The sequence below is a fragment of the Tachyglossus aculeatus genome (genome assembly GCF_015852505.1).
Source record: "Tachyglossus aculeatus isolate mTacAcu1 chromosome 12 unlocalized genomic scaffold, mTacAcu1.pri SUPER_6_unloc_1, whole genome shotgun sequence".
Lineage (NCBI taxonomy): Eukaryota > Metazoa > Chordata > Mammalia > Monotremata > Tachyglossidae > Tachyglossus > Tachyglossus aculeatus.
This window is the reverse complement of record NW_024044828.1, coordinates 18412853-18434856: the sequence shown is the minus strand read 5'-3', so window position 1 is coordinate 18434856 and position 22004 is coordinate 18412853. Positions and strand designations below refer to the sequence as shown.

Genomic DNA, 22004 nt, shown 5'->3' with positions numbered 1-22004 from the left:
TCTGACTCCAAAGCCCGGGCTCTTTCCACTGAGCCATGCTGCTTCTCTAACAGTAAGCGCTTAACAAATACCATCATTATTATTGTTCTAATTCCGCCTCCACCACTTTGCTGTGACTTTGGGCAAGTCACTCAACTTCTCTGTGCCTCGGCGGAGTGAACAGAGCCCGGGCCTTGGAGCCGGAAGGACCTGGGTTCCAAATCCCAGCTCTGCCACTTGTCTGTTGTGTGACCTTGGGGTAGTCACTTCACTTCTCTGGGCCTCAGTCCCCTCATCTGTAAAATGGGGATTGAGACTGAAAGTCCCAAGTGGGACAGGGACTGCGTCCAACCCAGTTTGCTTCTACCCACCCCAGCGTATAGTACAGTGACTGGCACATAGTAAGTGCTTAAATACCATAATTACTATTTTTCTCTGGGTCTCAGTTCCATTACCTGTTTACCATGGGACAACCCGATTACCTTGTATCTACCCCAGCGCTTAGAACAGTGCTTGGCACATAGCAAGCACTTAAATACCATAATAATAATATTATTTATTATATATTATCTATATATTACTATGTATAAATTATTATTAATAATAATATTGTATGTAATTATACAAGCGCTTAGTACAGTGCTCTGCATACAGTAAGCAACCCGATTACCTTGTATCTACCCCAGCGCTTAGAACAGTGCTTGGCACATAGCAAGCACTTAAATATCATAATAATAATATTATTTATTATATATTATCTATATATTACTATGTATAAATTATTATTAATAATAATATTGTATGTAATTATCCAAGCGCTTAGTACAGTGCTCTGCACACAGTAAGTGCTCAAATACCATAATAATATTATTATTGTATATTATCTATATATTACTATGTATAAATTATTATTAATAATAATATTGTATGTAATTATACAAGCGCTTAGTACAGTGCTCTGCACACAGTAAGCAACCCGATTACCTTGTATCTACCCCAGCGCTTAGAACAGTGCTTGGCACATAGCAAGCACTTAAATACCATAATAATAATATTATTTATTATATATTATCTATATATTACGGTGTATAAATTATTATTAATAATAATATTGTATGTAATTATCCAAGCGCTTAGTACAGTGCTCTGCACACGGTAAGCGCTCAAATACCATAATAATATTATTATTATATATTATCTATATATTACTATGTATAAATTATTATTATTAATAATATTGCATGTAATTATACAAGCGCTTAGTACAGTGCTCTGCACACAGTAAGTGCTTAAATACCATAATTACTATTTTTCTCTGGGTCTCAGTTCCACTGTTTACCATGGGACAACCCGATTACCTTGTATCTACCCCAGCGCTTAGAACAGTGCTTGGCACATAGCAAGCACTTAAATACCATAATAATATTATCATTGTATATTATCTATATATTACTATGTATAAATTATTATTAATAATAATATTGTACGTAATTATACAAGCGCTTAGTACAGTGCTCTGCACACAGTAAGCAACCCGATTACCTTGTATCTACCCCAGCGCTTAGAACAGTGCTTGGCACATAGCAAGCACTTAAATACCATAATAATAATATTATTTATTATATATTATCTATATATTACCACGTATAAATTATTAATAATAATAATATTGTATGTAATTATACAAGCACCTAGTACAGTGCTCTGCAACTATACAAGCACCTAGTACAGTGCTCTGCACAGTAAGTGCTCAATAAATACGATTGATTGATTGATTATTTATTATAATTATAATAACTATTATTATTTAATGGGGATTAAGACTGTGAGCCCCATGTGGGACAGTGATTGTGTCCAACTTGATTAGCTTCTATCTACCCTTGCACTTAGTAAGTGCCTGGCATATAATAAGCGCTTAACAAATAGCATTAAAAAAAGAGAGGAGGGGAGAACAATGGAGGCAACCACAAGCACTGGGCACCTGAATTCATTCAATCGTATTTATTGAGCGCTTACTGTGTGCCGAGCACTGGACTAAGCGCCTGGGAGAATACAATAGAACAATATTAAATACAAATAATAATAATAATGCATATAGTAAGCGCTTAACAAATACCATTAAAAAAAGAGAGGAGGGGAGAACAATGGAGGCAACCACAAGCACTGGGCACCTGAATTCATTCAATCGTATTTATTGAGCGCTTACTGTGTGCAGAGCACTTTCCTAAGCGCCTGGGAGAATACAATAGAACATATTAAATACAAATAATAATAATAATGCATATAGTAAGCGCTTAACAAATACCATTAAAAAAAGAGAGGAGGGGAGAACAATGGAGGCAACCACAAGCACTGGGCACCTGAATTCATTCAATTGTATTTATTGAGCGCTTACTGTGTGCAGGGCACTTTCCTAAGCGTCTGGGAGAATACAATAGAACAATATTAAATACAAATAATAATAATAATGTTGGTATTTGTGAAGCGCTTACTATGTGCCGAGCACTGCTCTGAGCGCTGGGGTAGATACAGGGTGATCAGGTTGTCCCGTGTGGGGCTCACAGTCTTCATCCCCATTTTACAGATGAGGGAACTGAGGCACCGAGAATAACAATGATGGCATTTATTAAGCACTTACTATGTGCAAAGCACTGTTCTAAGTCCTGGGGAGGTTACAAGGTGATCAGGTTGTCCCACGGGGGGCTCGCAGTCTTAACCCCATTTTACAGATGAGGTAACTGAGGCCCAGAGAAGTGAAGTGACTTGCCCAAAGTCACACAGCTGACGAGTGGCAGAGCCGCATTAGAACTCACAACCTCTGACTCCTAAGCCTGGGCTCTTTCCACTAAACCACACTGCTTCTGGCTTACATAATATATAATTATATAAACATAAAATGATAAAACGCTATAAATAATAAAACTATAATAATTACAGTCATAAATTATTATAAAATAGATATACATATGTATAATACAAAAATTACAAAAGCCTGAATGTTTTGCCCATTGGTCAAGGCCCACCTCAACCTCAGTCCCCACTCCCGGGGTTTCTTCAAGCCCCCCGGCTGAGGATCTCAGATCCCATAACCGATTCCCAACCATCACACGTCACTCACTCACTCTTCCCTGAGCCCCCTCCCCAACTTGAGACTCCATTAATAATAATAATAATAATAATAATGTTGGTATTTGTTAAGCGCTTACTATGTGCTAAGCACCGTACTAAGCGCTGGGGGGGGATACAAGGTAATCAGGTTGTCCCACATGGGGCTCACAGTCTTAATCCCCATTTTACAGATGAGGTTACTGAGGCCCAGAGAAGTGAAGTGACTTGCCCAAAGTCACACAGCTGACAAATGGTGGAGCATGGATTTGAACCCATGACCTCTGGCTCCAAAGCCTAGTATCTCAGATCTCATAACCGATTCCCAACCATCACACATCACTCACTCACTCTTCCATTCATTCATTCATTCATTCATTCATTCATTCAATCGTATTTATTGAGCACTTACTGTGTGCAGAGTACTGTACTAAGTGCTTGGGAAGTCCAAGTTGGCAACATCTAGAGACAGTCCCTACCCAACAGCGGGCTTACAGTCTAGAAGGGGGAGACAGACAACAAAACAAAACAAAACACATTAACAAAATAAAATAAATAGAATAAATATGTACAAGTAAAATAAAGAGTAATAAATATGTACAAGCATATATATATATATATACACACACATATATATCCCTGAGCCCACCCTCAACTTGAGACTCCATTCCCTATCTCCCTCACATCGCTTCACCCCCACCACTTCCCAATTATAATAACGATAACCGAGGTATTGGCTAAGCTCTTACCATTCATTCATTCAATCGTATTTATTGAGCGCTTACTGTGTGCAGAGCACTGGACTAAGCACTTGGGAAGTCCAAGTTGGCACCATATAGAGACAGTCCCTACCCAACAGTGGGCTCACAGTCTAGAAGGGGGAGACAGAGAACAAAACAAAACATATTAACAAAATAAAATAGAATATGTACAAGCATATATACATATGTATATACACACACACACATACATATATACATATATATATATATATTTATACAAATATATCCCTGAGCCCACCCCCAACTTGAGACTCCATTCCCTATCTCCCCCACATCCCTTCACCCCCACCACTTCCCAATTATAATAATGATAACCGACTTCTAGACTGGGAGCCCACTGCTGGGTAGGGACCGTCTCTATATGTTGCCAACTTGTACTTCCCAAGCGCTTAGTACAGTGCTCTGCACACAGTAAGCGCTCAATAAATACGACTGAATGAATGAATGAATGAATGAACTGAGATATTGGCTAAGCTCTTACCATGTGGACAAGCACTGTGGTCAATACGGCGTATGCCCAGCCCCTGTCCCCACGTGGGGCTCACAGTCTCAGTAGGAAGGCGAGAGGTACCGAACCCCCATTTTACAGATGAGAAAACCGAAGCCCAGAGAAGTCGCGTGCCTTGCCCGAGGTCACACAGCCGGCGGATGGCGGAGCTGGGATTAGAACCCAGGTCCTCCCAGGCTGGTGTTCTATTACTTCTCATCGCTTACTTCATTTCGTTACTTACCTCTGCCTCTCTGCCTTCCTCCCCACCTGGAAACAATCACAGAATGAACCTTCTTTCGCTAAACATTTATTTAAAAACTACCACGTAGGCCCGAAGTATAAAGTGCAGAACGGGGCGGTTAAATTGGGGCGCGGGGGGGAAGACAGGCCGGGATTGGGGGCAGACAAGGGGGAAAAGCCCACTAATTGTAATTAATTGTGGCTCTCCGGGGGAGCAGCGAGGGACGGGGGGACGGCAGCTCTTGATCTCCAGTCCCCCGGGAGCCGCAGTCCGTTCCGGCTGGGATTCCCAGAGCGGGAGCGTCACGACTCACGGATGCTACGAGCGGGAGTTCTCGGCCTCGTCCACTTCGGGAATGGCAGCCCCTCACAGGAGGGACGGGGGGGTGGGAGGGAGGGTGAAGGTCAAGGGCGAGTCCGGGAGCGAGAGGGCGGGCAAGGTCGGAGGCAGGGGGGCTCCCAGGTTCTGCAGCAGGGTCATGGCCGCCGTCTCCTCCTCGGGAGCCTCCAGCAGGCGTCGGGCGAAGATCTGCTCCAGCTGGGCCAGAGACAAGGAGAGGGGATGGGGGGGGAAGAAAGAGGAGAGGGGGCCTCAGACCCCCACACTTCCCCGGGGCGCGACCGACCGTCAACGCTGCCCACCCTGGGGAGGACCAGATGGCTCGGGGGTCGGTCTCCATGGCAACGGGATGTCCAGCGTCGAGCTTATCCCTACTATCATCATCACTCGTATTTATTGAGCGCTTGCTGTGTGCAGAGCACTGGACGAAGCGCTTGGGAAGTCCAAGTTGGCAACATCTAGAGACGGTCCCTACCCAGCAGCGGGCTCACAGTCTAAAAGGGGGAGGCGGAGAACAAAACCAAACATACTGACAAAATAAAATAAATAGAATAGATATGTACAAGTAAAATAAATATGTATAAAACATATATAAATATATACAGGTGCTGTGGGGAAGGGAAGGAGGTAAGATGGGGGGATGGAGGGGGGACGAGGGGGAGAGGAAGGAAGGGGCTGAGTGTGGGAAGGCCTCCTGGAGGAGGTGAGCTCTCAGTAGGGCCTTGAAGGGAGGAAGAATATAAAACATATATACAGGTGCTGTGGGGAAGGGAAGGAGGTAAGATGGGGGGGATGGAGAGGGGGATGAGGGGGGAGGAAGGAAGGGGCTGAGGGTGGGAAGGCCTCCTGGAGGAGGTGAGCTCTCAGTAGGGCCTTGAAGGGAGGAAGAGTATAAAACATATATACAGGTGCTGTGGGGAAGGGAAGGAGGTAAGATGGGGGGGATGGAGAGGGGGATGAGGGGGGAGGAAGGAAGGGGCTCAGTCTGGGAAGGCCTCCTGGAGGAGGTGAGCTCTCAGCAGGGCCTTGAAGGGAGGAAGAGAGCGAGCTTGGCGGAGGGGCAGAGGAATTGGGGGCATTCCAGGCCCGGGGGAGGACGTGGGCCGGGGGTCGACTGCGGGACAGGCGAGAACGAGGTACGGTGAGAAGATTAGATTGGTGAGGATATTAGTGCTACTACGGTATTTGTTAAGCGCTTACTATGTGTCAGGCGGTCCTTGTCCCACACGGGGCTCACGGTCCCCATCCCCATTTCCCAGATGAGGGAACTGAGGCCCAGAGAAGCGAAGCGACCTGCCCCGGGTCTCCCGGCAGACACGGGGCCGAGCCGGGATTGCTTCCTTGACATCCAACACAGTAGGACATAGTAGGAAGCAGCGTGGCTCGGTGGAAAGAGCCCGGGCTTTGGAGCTTTGGAGCGTCAGAGGTTGTGGGTTCAAATCCCAGCTCCGCCACTTGTCAGCTGTGTGACCTTGGGCAGGTCACTTCACTCTGGGCCTCAGTTCCCTCATCTGGAAAATGGGGATGAAGACTGGGAGCCCCACATGGGACAACCTGATTATCTTGCATCTACCCCAGCGCTTAGCGCATAGTAAGTGCTTAACTAATACCAACGTTATTATCCAACCTCGTGGGCGCCCCGGCTCCCTTCGCGCCGGATCACCCGCCCGGAACCCATCATCCGCGTCTCGATTGAATCCGCGGGTCTGGAAGCCCCCCGACGGCAGGGATCGGCCCCGTCGACCCATCCGGTCGGTGGTATCCACTGGGCAACACAGTGTGCTGGACGCAGCACTACCGCCCAATATAAAAGAGCTGTGGCCCTGCCCACAAGGCCCTTACGGTCTACAGGGAAGCAGCGTGGTTCAGTGGAAAGAGCCCGGGCTTTGGAGTCAGAGGTCATGGGTTCTAATCCCGGCTCCGCCAATTGTCAGCTGGGTGACTTTGGGCGAGTCACTTCACTTCTCTGGGCCTCAGTTCCCTCATCTGTCAAATGGGGATGAAGACTGGGAGCCCCCACCGTGGGACAGCCTGATCACCTTCATCATCATCATTCCCCACAGCACCTGTATATATGTTTGTACATATTTTTTACTCTATTTATTTATTTATTTTATTTGTACATAACTATTCTATTTATTTTATTTTGTTAGTATGTTTGGTTTTGTTCTCTGTCTCCCCCTTTTAGACTGTGAGCCCACTGTTGGGTTGGGACTGTCTCTAGATGTTGCCAATTTGTACTTCCCAAGCGCTTAGTACAGTGCTCTGCACACAGTAAGCGCTCAATAAATACGATTGATGATGATGATGATGATGATTTATTGAGCGCTTACTGTGTGCAGAGCACTGGACCAAGCGCTTGGGAAGTACAAGTTGGGGATACAAAGAAGCAGCAATCCCTGGTGGAAAGGGAGTCAAAAAGTGGACCACGGGTCAAAAAAAACCTGGGTTCTAATCCTGCCCTGTCAGTTACTATTATCATTAATAGTAATAAAAATCATGACAATAATATTTGTTAAGTGCCTACTATGTGCCAAGCACAGCTCTCAGCGCTGAGGTAGATCAATTAATCAATCAATCAATCGTATTTATTGAGCGCTTACTATGTGCAGACCACTGTACTAAGCGCTTGGGAAGTACAAACTGGCAACATCTAGAGACAGTCCCTACCCAACAGTGGGCTCACAGTCTAAAAGGGGGAGACAGAGAACAAAACCAAACATACTAACAAAATAAAATAAATAGAATAGATATGTACAAATAAAATGTTACAAGGTAACCAGGTTGGACAGAGTCCCTGGCCCAAATGGGGCTCACAGTCTTGATCCTCATTTTACAGATGATTTGTTCATGCATTCATTCATTCATTCATTCAATTGTATTTATTCAGCACTGTGTGCAGAGCACTGCACTAAGCGCTTGGAAACGACGATTCAGCAACAAATAGAAACCACCCCTACCCAACAACTGGCTCACGGTCTAGAAGTGAAGTGACTTTTATTTTATTTTGTTAGTATGCTTGGTTTTGTTCTCTGTCTCCCCCTTTTAGACTGTGAGCCCGCTGTTGGGTAGGGACTGTCTCTAGATGTTGCCAATTTGGACTTCCCAAGCACTTAGTACAGTGCTCTGCACACAGTAAGCGCTCAATAAATACGATTATTGATGATGATGATGATGACTTGCCCAAGGTCACGCAGCAGAGAAATGGCAGAGCCGGGATTAGGCCCCATGTCCTCTGACTCCAGGCCTATGCTCTTCCCCTTAGGCCACGCTGCTTGTTACCTACTGTGGGACTTGGGCAAATCACTTACCTGCTCTGTGCCTCAGTTTCCTCATTTGTAGATCTTGTAACCTCCCCAGCGCTTAGAACAGTGCTTTGCACATAGTAAGCGCTTAATAAATGCCATCATCATTATTATTATTACTTCATTCGCTCATTCGTTCAATTGTATTTACTGAGCGCTTACGGTGTGCAGAGCACTGGACTAAGCGCTTGGGAGAGTCCAACAGGACAATAAACAGACGCAATCCCTGCCCACAACGAGCTTACAGTCAAAGAGGGCCTCTGTCGGCTTCAATCAGGCCCACCCCCCTCCTAATCTTCATCTTTCCCGACTAACTGTGGTATTGGTTCAACGCTTACTATATTCCGGGCACTGTGCTAAGCGCTGGGGTGGATACAAGCAAATCAGGTTGGACACAGTCCCTGTCCCATGTGAGGCTCGCAGTCTCAATCCCCATTTTACAGATGAGGTCACTGAGGCCCCGAGAAGTGAAGGGACTTGCCCGAGGTCACACAGCAGACAAGTGGCAGAGCCGGGATTAATAATAATAATAATAATAATAATAATAATAATAATAATAATAATAATAATGATAATAATGGTATTTGTTAAGCACTTACTATGTGCCAAACACTGTTCTAAGCACTGGAGGGGATATCGGGTAATCAAGTTGTCCCCTGTGGGGCTCACAGTCTCCATCCCCATTTTACAGATGAGGGAACTGAGGCCCAGAGAGGTGAATGGACTTGCCCAAGGTCACGCAGCAGACAAGCGGCAGAGCTGGGATTAATAATAATAATAATTGCTAATAATAATAATAATGATGGCATTTATTAAGCGCTTACTATGTGCAAGGCACTGTTCTAAGCGCTGGGGTAGATACAAGGTGATCAGGTTGTCTCACGGGGCGCTCACAGTCTTCATCCCCACTTTCCAGATGAGGTCACTGAGGCCCAGGGAAGTTAAGTGACTTGCCCAAAGTCCCACAGCTGACAATTGGCAGAGCCGGGATTTTTAAGCACTTACTATGTGCTAAGCACTGTTCTAAGCACTGGGGGAGATACAGGGTAATCAAATTGTTCCCTGTGGGGCTCACAGTCTCCATCCCCATTTTACAGATGAGGGAACTGAGGCCCAGAGAAGTTAAGGGACTTGCCCGGGGTCACACAGCAGACAAGTGGCAGAGCCGGGATTATTATTATTATTAATATTTATTATATTATATATAACATATTATATTTATATAATATAATATAATATATATTATTATTATTATAGTATTTGTTAAGCACTTACTATGTGCCAAGCACTGTTCTAAGCACTTGGGGGGATACAGGGTAATCAAATTGTTCCCTGTGGGGTTCACAGTCTCCATCCTCATTTTACAGAGGAGGGAACTGAGGCCCAGACAAGTGAAGTGACTTGCCTGAGGTCACACAGCAGACAAGTGGCAGAGCTGGGATTAATAATAATAATAATAATAATAATAATATTTGTTAGGCACTTACTATGTGCCAAGCACTGTTCTAAGCACTGAGGAAAGATACAGGGTAATCAAGTTGTCCCCTGTGGGGCTCAGTCTCCATCCCCATTTTACAGATGAGGGAACTGAGGCCCAGAGAAGTGAAGTGACTTGCCCGGGGTCACACAGCAGACAAGCAGCAGAGCCGGGATTAGAACCCAAGACCTTGATAGTCCCAGGCCCGGGCTCTAACCACTAGGCCATTCTCCCCTCATATGGCAGCTTCTCCATCACCCACCCACCCCGGCCCATCCGGGCCGCCCCTCTCCGGAGCGTCTCGGCTCTGCTGCGTCCCTCCCGGGCGGAAATTCATTTAATCGTATTTATTGAGCGCTTACTGTGTGCAGAGCACTGTACTAAGCGCTTGGGAAGGACAATTCAGCAACAAAGAGAGACCCTCCCTGCCCACAACGGGCTCACAGTCTACAAGAAGCAGCGTGGCTCAGTGGAAAGAGCCCGGGCTTTGGAGTCGGAGGTCACGGGTTCGAATCCTGGCTCCGCCATGTCTGCTGGGTGACCTTGGGCGAGTCACTTAACTTCTCTGAGCTTCAGTTCCCTCATCTGTAAAATGGGGATGAAGACTGTGAGCCCCACGTGGGACCACCTGATCACTTTGTATCCCCCCAAGCGCTTTGCACATAGTAAGCGCTTAACAAATGCCAACATTATTATTATTATTACAAGGGGGGAGACAGACAGCAAAACAGGCATGAGAGAAGCGGCGTGGCTCAGTGGGAAGAGCCCGGGCTTTGGAGTCAGAGGTCACGGGTTCCAATCCTGACTCCGCCAATTGTCAGCTGCGTGACCCTGGGCAAGTCATTCAACCTCTCTGGGCCTCAGTTCCCTCATCTGCAAAATGGGGATAAAGACTCCGGGATTCCGGGCGGGAGGAGGGGTGACTGGGAAGGGTCCCGCCGGCCCCCGCGGACCCCCCGGGGGCCTCACCTTCACGGTGATGAGATTCTGCGGGGTGTGATTGGGGCCGGAGCGCTCCTCCCAGAAATCTAGGGTCACCTGGAACTCGGGGACGGGGCGCAGGCCCTGGCGAAACTGGTCCAGCTCTGTACGGAGAAAGAGAGGGACGGGAGGTGACGGTGGGGAAGGAGAAAAACAGGGGAGGAGGAAGAAGGTTAGAGAGAAGGACAGAGAGATAATAATAATAATCACATCTGTAAGCGCTTACTATGTGCCAAGCACTGTTCAAAGCGCTGGGGTAATAATAATAATGATAATGGCATTTATTCAGCGCTTACTACATGCACTGTTCTAAGCGCTGGGGTAATAACAATAATAATGGAATTCATTAAGCACTTACTACATGCACTGTTCTAAGCGCTGGGGAAATAATAATAATAATCATGGCATTTATTAAGCGCTTACTACATGCACTGTTCTAAGCGCTGGGGTAATAATAATAATAATGATGGCATTTATTAAGCGCTTACTACATGCACTGTTCTAAGCGCTGGGGTAATAATAATAATAATGGCATTTATTAAGCGCTTACTACATGCACTGTTCTAAGCGCTGGGGTAACAATAATAATAATAATGGCATTTATTAAGCGCTTACTACATGCACTGTTCTAAGCGCTGGGGTAACAATAATAATAATAATGGCATTTATTAAGCGCTTACTACATGCACTGTTCTAAGCGCTGGGGTAATAATAATAATAATAATGGCATTTATTAAGCGCTTACTACATGCACTGTTCTAAACGCCGGGGAGGTCACAAGGTGATCAGGTTGTCCCACAGGGGGGCTCCCAGTCTTCACCCCCATTTTAGAGATGAGGTAACTGAGGCTCAGAGAATAATAATAATAATGATGGCATTTGTTAAGTGCTTACTATGTGCAAAGCACCGTTCTAAGCACTGGGGAGGTTACAAGGTGATCAGGTTGTCCCACGGGGGGGCTCCCAGTCTTCATCCCCATTTTAGAGATGAGGTAACTGAGGCTCAGAGAATAATAATAATGGCATGTGTTAAGTGCTTACTCTGTGCCAAGCACTGCTCTAAGTGCTGGGGAGGTTACAAGGTGATCAGGTGGTCCCACATGGGGGGGCTCACAATCTTCATCCCCATTTTAGAGATGAGGTAACTGAGGCTCAGAGAATAATAATAATAATAATAATAATAATAATAATGATGATGGTATGTGTTAGGCGCTTACTCTGTGCAAAGCACTGTTCTAAGCGCTGGGGAGGTTACAAGGTGATCAGGTTGTCCCACGGGGGGCTCACAGTCTTCAACCCCATTTTAGAGATGAGGTAACTGAGGCTCGGAGAATAATAATAAGAATAATAATAATAACAATGATGATGGCATGTGTTAAGCGCTTACTGTGTGCAAGGCACTATTCTAAGTGCTGGGGAGGTTAGCAAGGTGATCAGGTTGTCCCACGGGGGTTCACCCCCATTTGACAAACGAGGTCACTGAGGCCCAGCGAAGCGAAGCGACTGGCCCGAAGCCGGGATTCGAACCCACGGCCTCTGACCGCCCAGCCCGGGCTCTCCCCGCGGAGCCCCGCCGCCCCTCACCCTCTCTGAAGAGCGTGGCGTTGAAGAGGCACTCCAGGTCTCCCTGCGGCAGCCAACGGCGCTCGGAGCCGGTGCCCGGGCCGCTCCAGGAGACGGGGCCGGGGCACAGGGACTTGACGAACAGGCCTCGGACGTTGCTGGCCACCATGATGCCCCGCTCCAGCCGCCCCAGCAGCCGGCGGGTGGCCTGGCGCGGGCCCGGCTCGGCCAGGGCCTCGGCCGCGGGCAGCAGCACGTGGCTCATGTAGGCCCCGGACAGGGAGGGCCCGGGCGACAGGTGGAAATCCGGGCTGCGCAGGACCGACTCGTGCACCGTCCGGCCGCTGTACACGATGGTCAGCAGCGGGAAGTGGTCTGCGGGGAGAGGCGGAGGGTTGGCGGCCCGCGGCCCGGCCACAATCAATCCATCCATCAATCCTATTTATTGAGCGCTCACTGGACTCGGCGCTTGGGAAGTCCAAGTTGGCAACGTCTAGAGACGGGCCCTACCCGACGGCGGGCTCACAGTCTAGAAGGGGACGGACCCCGTTGTGGGCAGGGAAGGGGTCCGTTCCACCGTCCTCTACACACGGCGCGCGCTCAATAAATACGACCCACTGCCTCCCCAATCCTCAAGATCGTCCGGCGGCTTCCCACCCGTTCATTCATTCATTCAATCGTATTTATTGAGCGCTTACCGTGTGCAGAGCACTGGACTAAGCACTTGGGAAGCCCAAGTTGGCAACATCTAGAGACGGGCCCTACCCGACGGCGGGCTCACAGTCTAAAAGGGAACGGAAGGGGACGGACCCCGCTGTGGGCAGGGAATGGGTCCGTTCCACCGTCCTCTACACACGGCGCGCGCTCAATAAATACGACCCACTGCCTCCCCAATCCTCAAGATCGCCCGGCGGTTTCCCACCCGTTCATTCATTCATTCAATCGTATTTATTGAGCGCTTACTGTGTGCAGAGCACTGGACTAAGCGCTTGGGAAGGACAAGCTGGCAGCATCTAGAGACGGTCCCTACCCGACAGTGGGCTCCGCAGCCCCGCGTGGGACAACCTCATCTCCCCCCAGGTGCTTAGAACAGTGCTTCGCACATAGTAATCAATCAATCAATCATATTTATTGAGCGCTTACCGTGTGCAGAGCACTGGACTAAGCGCTTGGGAAGTCCAAGCTGGCAACATCTAGAGACGGTCCCTACCCGACAGTGGGCTCCACAGCCCCGCGTGGGACAACCTCATCTCCCCCCAGGTGCTTACAACGGTGCTTCGCACATAGTAATCAATCAATAAATCAATCATATTGATTGAGCGCTTACTGTGTGCAGAGCACTGTACTAAGCGCTTGGGAAGTCCAAGTTGGCAACATACAGAGACGGTCCCTACCCAACAGTGGGCTCACAGTCTAGAAGGGGGAGACAGAGAACAAAACAAAACATATTAACAAAATAAAATACGTAGAATAGATATGTACAAGTAAAATAAATAGAGTAATAGTAAGCTAACATTGGCATTTCTTAAGCACTCACTATGTGCCGAGCACCGTTCTAAGTGCTGGGGAGGATACGAGGTCATCAGGTTGTCCCACCGGGGGCTCCCGGTCTTCATCCCCATTTTCCAGATAAGGGAACTGAGGCCCAGAGAAGTGAAGTGACTTGCCCAAAGTCACCCAGCTGACAATTGGTGGAGCGGGGATAGAGAAGCAGCGTGGCTCAGTGGAAAGAGCCCGGGCTTGGGAGTCACAGGTCATGGGTTCTAATCCCGGCTCCGCCACTTGTCAGCTGGGTGACTTTGGACAAGTCACTTCACTTCTCTGAACAGTGCTCAGCGCTTAGAACAGTGCTTTGCACATACTAAGTGCTTAACAAATGCCATCATTATTATTATTATTATTCTCTGAGCCTCAGTTCCCTCATCTGTAAAATGGGGATGAAGACTTTGAGCCCCACGTGGGACAACCCGCTTGCCCTGTATCCTCCCCAGCGCTTGGAACAGTGCTTTGCCCATAATAAGCGCTTAACAAAAGCCATCATCATTGTTATTATTATTACTATTATTTGGACCTGTGACCTCTGACTCCCAAGCCTGTGCTCTTTCCACTGAGCCCCTCTGCTTCTCTAATAATCGTTAATCGTATTTACTGAGCGCTTACTATGTGCAGAGCACTGTACTAAGCGCTTGGGAAGTACAAATTGGCAACATATAGAGACAGTCCCTACCCAACAGTGGGCTCACAGTCTAAAAGATTCTCTAATACCACCATTAGTATTATTATTATCCAACAGAAATTCCTGCGCGTCGCTAGAAGGCTCTCCAGGGGCTCGGGCAGTGCTCTGCATATAGTAAGCGCTTATAACAAATGCCATTACTCTAGCCTGTGAGCCCGCTGCTGGGTAGGGACCGTCTCTCGATGTTGCCAACTTGGACTTCCCAAGCGCTTAGTCCAGTGCTCTGCGCACAGGAAGCGCTCGATAAATACGATTGAATGAATGAATGATTATTATTTATGATTATGGCTTCACCTCACTGATTACCCTCCGCCGGCCCAGCCCGTCCACTTTGCTCCTCTAACTCCCGCTCGACTCTGAATGAATTCTTCTTCTTCTTATCATTTATTATGACTTCATCTCACTGATTACCCTCCCCCGGGGCAGCCCGTCCACTTCGCTCCTCTAACTCCCGCTCGAATCTCTGGGCACAGACCCCCTTTCCCACATCCTCTCCCGAGTTTAGACTGTGAGCCCACTGTTGGGTAGGGACTGTCTCTATGTGTTGCCAATCTGTACTTCCCAAGCGCTTAGTACAGTGCTCTGCACATAGTAAGCGCTCAATAAATACGATTGATTGATTGATTGATTGAGTTGGGAACTCCATTCCTGCCCCTTATACGCCACACCGCTTCACTCCCCTCCTCCCTCAAAGCCTTATTAAGGTCCCATCTCCTCCAAGAGGCCTTCCCGGATCCATCCCTCTTTTCCCGGGCCCCCTCTCTCTTCCGCGCCTGGACGTGTCTCCCCCTTCGCGCTTGGACCTGTGACCTCTGGACGTGCCTCCCCTTCTAGACCGTGAGCTCGCCACGGGCAGGGGAACGCGCCCGCCGGTTCTGTTGCGCCGGCCCCTCCCCGGCGCTCAGTACAGTGCTCCGCACGCAGTGAGCGCTCAGCAGATACCAATCGATCGATTCACCTGTCTCCGGAGAAAGGTACACTTCCAGAGGGCTGGCGAGGGCCTGGGTGACCACCTCGGTGGCGTCGGGGGCTGCGGGGAGGAAGACGGGAGGACGGTGAGAGGTCGGCGGGAGGGGAGAGGGGGTCACCCCGGCCGTGCCGCCCCTCCTCTGGGGGTTACCCGCTCCGGGGAGTGGTCTGCACATCATCGTCATCATCATCAATCGTATTTATTGAGCGCTTACTGTGTGCAGAGCACTGGACTAAGCGCTTGGGAAGTACAAGTTGGCAACATCTAGAGCCGGTCCCTACCCAACAGTGGGCTCACAGTCTAAAAGGGGGAGACAGAGAACCAGACCAAACAGCGTGGCTCAGTGGAAAGAGCCCGGGCTTTGGAGTCAGAGGTCACGGGTTCGAACCCCGGCTCCGCCACGTGTCTGCTGTGTGACCTTGGGCAAGTCACTTAACTTCTCTGAGCCTCAGTTACCTCATCTGGAAAATGGGGATTAAGACTGTGAACCTCACATGGGACAACCTGATCACTTTGTATCCCCCCTAGCGCTTAGAACAGTGCCTTGCACATAGTAAGCGCTTAACAAATGCCAACATTATTATTATTATTATTATTATTAAACAGACTAACAAAATAAAATAGAACAGATATGTACAAGTAAAATAAATAGAGTGATAAATATGTACAAACAGATATACATATATACAGGTATAGAGTGCTCTGCACATAGTAAGCGCTCAATAAATACGATCGATGATGATGGGGACTCACCGCCAGCAGGCTCGGGGCTGTTGCTGTTGCTTCCGATGCCGGAGTCTTCCGGGTGCCGGGAGGCGAGGTGCGGGCTTCCCGTCACTCTCAAGGCCTTAGGAGAGGAGGAGAGTTAGCGCGGGCTCCCCATTCCCGAAGAACGGCCCGCCCCAGGCTTCCCGCTCCACCCCACGGGGTGCGACGACGCTCCCTCTCACCGTACTCTGGGAGGCCGCGGCCACGGGGCTGGCCGCCCGGCTTCTCTTGGCACCCCCGGCTTCTTCCTCCTCCTCCTCCGAGGACAGCGTCTTGTGGTCCCTCTTGGACTGCGGCTTCCGGGATCGTGACTGGGCTGTGGCGGGCAGAGGAGGGAGGCTCATTGGGAAGAAGATCCAACAACGGGGATCTGGGGATGGGGGAGTCCCGAGAACCGCCGAGGCATCCGGGTTCTGGGATGGAGGGGGTCGGGGGATGCTTCCCGGAGTCCTTTGCCTCGGGAACAGGCAGGGACTATGTCTACCGGCTCTGTTGTGTTATCATCATCATCAATCGTATTTACTGAGCGCTTACTGTGTGCAGAGCACTGGACTAAGCGCTTGGGAAGTACAAGTTGGCAACATATAGAGACAGTCCCTACCCAACAGTGGGCTTACAGTCTAAAAGTGTTATATCCTCCTAAGTACTTAGTACAGCGTTCTGCACCTGTCTACATTCATTCATTCAATCAGTCGCATTTATTGAGCGCTTACTGTGTGCAGAGCACTGGACTAAGCGCTCGGGAAGTCCAAGTCGGCAACATATAGAGACGGTCCCTACATTCATTCAATCGCATTTATTGAGCGCTTACTGTGTGCAGAGCACTGGACTAAGCGCTCGGGAAGTCCAAGTCGGCAACATATAGAGACGGTCCCTACATTCATTCAATCGCATTTATTGAGCGCTTACTGTGTGCAGAGCACTGGACTAAGCGCTCGGGAAGTCCAAGTCGGCAACATATAGAGACGGTCCCTACATTCATTCAATCGCATTTATTGAGCGCTTACTGTGTGCAGAGCACTGGACTAAGCGCTTGGGAAGTCCAAGTCGGCAACATATAGAGACGGTCCCGACCTGACAACGGGCTCACAGTCTAAAAGTCTCCATGTTTTGGTTTGTTGTCTGTCTCCCCCTTCTAGACTGTGAGCCCGTTGTTGGGAAGGGATCGTCTCTAGATGTTTCCAGCTTGGACTTCCCAAGCGCTTAGTCCAGTGCTCTGCACACAGTAAGCGCCCAATAAATACGATTGAATGAAAATACCCCGGTTATTATCATTAGGGTGGGTCAAGGCCACTGTTGGGTAGGGACCGTCTCTATATGTTGCCAGCTTGGACTTCCCAAGCGCTTAGTACAGTGCTCTGCACACAGTAAGCGCTCAATACAATTGAATGAAAATACCCTGGTTATTATCATTATATATGTTTGTGCATGTTTATTACTCTATTTATTTACCTTACATGTACATATCTATTCTATTTATTTTATTTTGTTAGTATGTTTGGTTTTGTTCTCTGTCTCCCCCTTCTAGACTGTGAGCCCGCTGTTGGATAGGGACTGTCTCTATGTGTTGCCGACCTGTACTTCCCAAGCGCTTAGTACAGTGCTCTGCACACAGTAAGCGCTCAATAAACACGATTGATTGATTGATTGATTAGGGTGAGTCAAGCCCACTGTTGGACAGGGACCGTCTCTATATGTTGCCAGCTTGGACTTCCCAAGCGCTTAGTCCAGTGCTCTGCACACAGTAAGCGCTCAATAAATACGACTGATTGATTGATTGACTGATTGATTAGGGTGGGTCAAGCCCACTGTTGGGTAGGGCCCGTCTCTATATGTTGCCAACCTGTACTTCCCCAGCGCTTAGTCCAGTGCTCTGCACACAGTAAGTGCTCAATAAATACGATTGATTGACTGATTGATTGATCCCCTCTCCCCACTGGGGAAGCCAAGGTTGGGGGAGGGGAGAGAGAACTCACCAGGGGGCTCCCCGGGGGGCAGCAGCCGGTACACCTTGTAGGGCTCAGCGCCGTCCAAGTGGCTCCGGGCCATCACGTTCTCGAACTCGGTGCTCTTGTTGAGGGCACAGCGCAGACGCGTCTTCCAGCCGGCGGGGTCGGCAGGGTCGCCTTCCTGGTACTTCCCTTTGAACTCGGCCCAGGCCTGAGGGAGCGGGCCGGGAGACGATGGAGTCCGCGGATTCTCCGCCGCCCCCGTGCCCCCCGCGAGGCCAACCCAGCTTGTACTTCCCAAGCGCTTAGTACAGTGCTCTGCACACAGTAAGCGCTCAATAAATACGATTGAATGAATGAATGAACCCCCTTGTATTCCCCCCCTCCAGCACTTAGAATAATAATAATAATAACGATGGCATTTGTTAAGCGCTTACTATGTGCCAAGCACTGTTCTAAGCGATGGGGAGGATACACGGTGATCAGGTTGTCCCATGGGGGGGCTCCCAGTCTTCATCCCCATTTGACAGATGAAGGAACTGAGGCCCAGAGAAGTGAAGTGACTTGCCCAAAGTCGCACAGAGTGGGGATTTGAACCCATGACCTCTGACTCCCAAGCCCGGGCTCTTTCCACTGAGCCACGCTGGTGCTTGGCAAATAATAATAATAATAATAATGGCATTTATTAAGTACTTACTTTGTGTCAAGCACTGTTCTAAGCGCTGGGGAGGTTACACGGTGATCAGGTTATCCCACGGGGGCTCCCAGTCTTCATCCCCATTTTCCAGATGAGGTCACTGAGGCCCAGAGAAGTGAAGTGACTCGCCCAAAGTCACACAGCTGACAACTGGCGGAGCGGGTATTTGAACCCATGACCTCTGACTCCAAAGCCTGGGCTCTTTTCACTGAGCCATGCTCGTGTTTGGCACATAATAGTAATAATAATGGCATTGATTAAGCACTTACTATGTGCCAAGCACTGTTCTAAGCGCTGAGGAGGATACAAGGTGATCAGGTTGTCCCACGGGGGGGCTCCCAGTCTTCATCCCCATTTGACAGATGAGGGAACTGAGGCCCAGAGAAGTGAAGTGACTTGCCCATAGTTGCACAGCTGACACTTGGCGGAGTGGGGATTTGAATCCATGACCTCTGACTCCCAAGCCCGGGAGTCTTTCCACTGACCCATGCTGGTGCTTGGCACATAATAGTAATAATAATAATAATAATAATAATAATAATAATAATGGCATTTATTAAGCACTTACTATATGCCAAGCACTGTTCTAAGCGCTGGGGAGGATACAAGGTGACCAGGTTGTCCCACGGGGGGGCTCCCAGTCTTCATCCCCATTTGACAGATGAGGGAACTGAGGCCCAGAGAAGTGAAGTGACTTGCCCAAAGTCACACAGAGTGGGGATTTGAACCCATGACCTCCGACTCCCAAGCCCGGGCTCTTTCCACTGAACCACGCTGGTGCTTGGCACATAATAATAATAATGGCATTTATTAAGCACTTACTATGTGCCAAGCACTGTTCTAAGCGCTGGGGAGGATACAAGGTGATCAGGTTGTCCCACGGGGGGGCTCACAGTCTTCATCCCCATTTTACAGATGAAGTCACTGAGGCCCAGAGAAGTGAAGTGACTTGCCCAAAGTCACATAGAGTGGGGATTTGAACCCATGACCTCTGACTCCCAAGCCTGGGCTCTTTCCACTGAACCACGCTGGTGCTTGGCACATAATAATAATAATAATAATGGCATTTATTAAGCACTTACTATGTGCCAAGCACTGTTCTAAGCGCCGGGGAGGATACACGGTGATCAGCTTATCCCACGGGGGGCTCCCAGTCTTCATCCCTATTTTACAGATGAAGTCACTGAGGCCCAGAGAAGTGAAGTGACTTGCCCAAAGTCACACAGAGTGGGGATTTGAACCCATGACCTCCGACTCCCAAGCCCGGGCTCTTTCCACTGAGCCGCGCTGGTGCTTGGCACATAGTAAGCGCTTCTAGACTGTGAGCCCGCTGTTGGGTGGGGACTGTTTCTATGTGTTGCCGACTTGGACTTCCCAAGCGCTTAGTCCAGTGCTCTGCACACAGTAAGCGCTCAATAAATATGATTGATTGATTGATTGATTAACAAATACCATCATCTTCATCTATCCCCGGTGGCCGCCCCCGTCCCCCGGCCCGGCCCTGGCACCTTGAAGAAGGCGGCATCCTGGTTCTCCCTGAAGTCCTGCTTGCCGGCGTGTTTCCAGGGGATGCGGAACATGGTCTTTTCGGGGTCGTCCCAGCAGACCCCCGAAAACTCTCCGCTCTCCACCTGCTCCACCACCCAATTCCGCAGCTTCCGGGTGCGCCGGGCCGGGCCCGCCGCCATCCTCGGGGGGCCGGGGGGCAGCAGCAGACGGGGTCTAACGGGAACAAAACTGTGGGGTTTGGTCATTTGAGGGCCCACCTCCACCTCAGATCCCCCCGCATGCCTCAGGCCTTTCATTCATTCATTCAATCATATCTACTGAGCGCTTACTGTGTGCAGAGCACTGTGCTAAGCGCTTGGGAACTACAAGTTGGCAACATACGTTGGCCTTGACTTTGGGCCCGTCCCCTGACACCTGACCTCCCTCCCAGGCCTCAGGGGGTTGGGGTCTCCAGGGGGAGGGCCAAAACCCGGTCCGGGGGTTGGGGGGAGGGGGTTGAGGCCTGGGGCGGACACCATCCCCATAGGAGCAGACCCCCGATCTTGCCCCCTTGCCCTGCGTCTCGCGTTTTGAGACCATGGGGGTCCCACCCTCTAATTCCTCCTTTTTAGTCCCCCCTTTTTCCAGACCCTCGTCCAGACTGAGAATCCCAATTCTCCCCATCCTCCCCCCACCTCCAAATCTCCCCAGCAGCCCCAAATCTCCCCAGCACCCCCAAATCTCCCCCACCTCCAAATCTCCCCCCACCCCAATCTCCCCAGCAGCCCCAAATCTCCCCCACCCCCAGATCTCCCCAGCAGCCCCCAATCTCCCCCCACCCCCAAATCTCCCCAGCAGCCCCCAATCTCCCCCCACCCCCAAATCTCCCCAGCAGCCCCAAATCTCCCCCACCCCTAAATCTCCCCAGCAGGCCCAATCTCCCCAGCAGGCCCATATCTCCCCCCACCCCCAGACCTCCCCAACACCCCCAAATCTCCCCAGCAGCTCCAAATCTCCCCCACCCCCACTCCCCCCAGCAGTCCTAAATTCCCCCCACCTCCAAATCTCCCCGGCACCCCCAAGTCTCCCCCCACCCCCAAATCTCCCCCTACCTCCAAATCTCCCCAGCACCCCCAAATCTCCCCGGCACCCCCAAGTCTCCCCCCACCCCCAAATCTCCCCAGCAGCCCCAATCTCCCCAGCAGTCCTAAATCTCCCCAGCAGCCCCAAGTGTCCCCCCACCCCCAACTGTCCCCAGCAGCAGCAGCAGCAGCCGCAGCCCCAGCCAGTCCTGCCCTCGTCACCTCCAACTTTTCTGGGCCCCCCCCCTCCCCGGGCCCGGGGGGCTTCCTGGAGGCGGCGGCGTTGGCGTTGGGTCTCACCTGTGTGCGGTGTCTCTGTGTGTGCGGTGTGTGTGTGTGTGCGTGTGTGTTTGTGTCCGTCCCCGCCCCCCGGCCGGGAGTTTCGTTTCCCCCCGCTCCCCCGCCCCGGGACCTTCCCCGAAATCACGTGACCCGGGGGGCTGCAGGGCCGCTCGCCGCCACCGGAGGCAGCACGGCCAACGCCCGCCGAAGGACCACGTGACCCGGGGGCTGCAGGGCCGCTCGCCGCCACCGGGGGCAGCACGGCCAACGC

The 22004-nt window shown here is 50.0% G+C and overlaps 1 protein-coding gene across 2 annotated transcripts; it reads right to left on the bottom strand.

The window, feature by feature from the left end:
* Positions 1-4865: 4865 nt before the first annotated feature.
* On the bottom strand, positions 4866-21786 carry IRF9 (interferon regulatory factor 9). 2 transcript variants are annotated; one of them, XM_038741236.1, is made up of 9 exons: positions 21752-21786; positions 20390-20618; positions 18212-18395; positions 16418-16551; positions 16221-16314; positions 15456-15527; positions 12283-12636; positions 10688-10803; positions 4866-5134 (listed from the first exon to the last, which is right to left on the bottom strand). In XM_038741236.1, exons 2-9 carry the CDS (start codon positions 20567-20569, stop codon positions 4964-4966), a joined length of 1305 nt encoding a protein of 434 aa, XP_038597164.1. In that variant the 5' UTR covers positions 20570-20618; positions 21752-21786; the 3' UTR covers positions 4866-4963. The 2 variants fall into 2 exon arrangements, with proteins under 2 accessions (XP_038597164.1, XP_038597165.1); XM_038741237.1 differs by having other exon boundaries at positions 20390-20603; positions 21752-21783.
* Positions 21787-22004: the final 218 nt, after the last annotated feature.

What these genes read in the sequence shown, in the direction of transcription:
- IRF9 (XM_038741236.1), bottom strand. Translation starts at nt 20,569, where the DNA reads ATGGCGGCGGGCCCGGCCCGGCGCACCCGGAAGCTGCGGAATTGGGTG. An exon ending in CCGCGGCCTCCCAGAGTACG is followed by an intron (nt 16,315 to 16,417) that starts GTGAGAGGGAGC and finishes TCCTCTCCTAAG; the next exon opens with GCCTTGAGAGTGACGGGAAG. An exon ending in CAGCCCCGAGCCTGCTGGCG is followed by an intron (nt 15,528 to 16,220) that starts GTGAGTCCCCAT and finishes TCCTCCCCGCAG; the next exon opens with CCCCCGACGCCACCGAGGTG.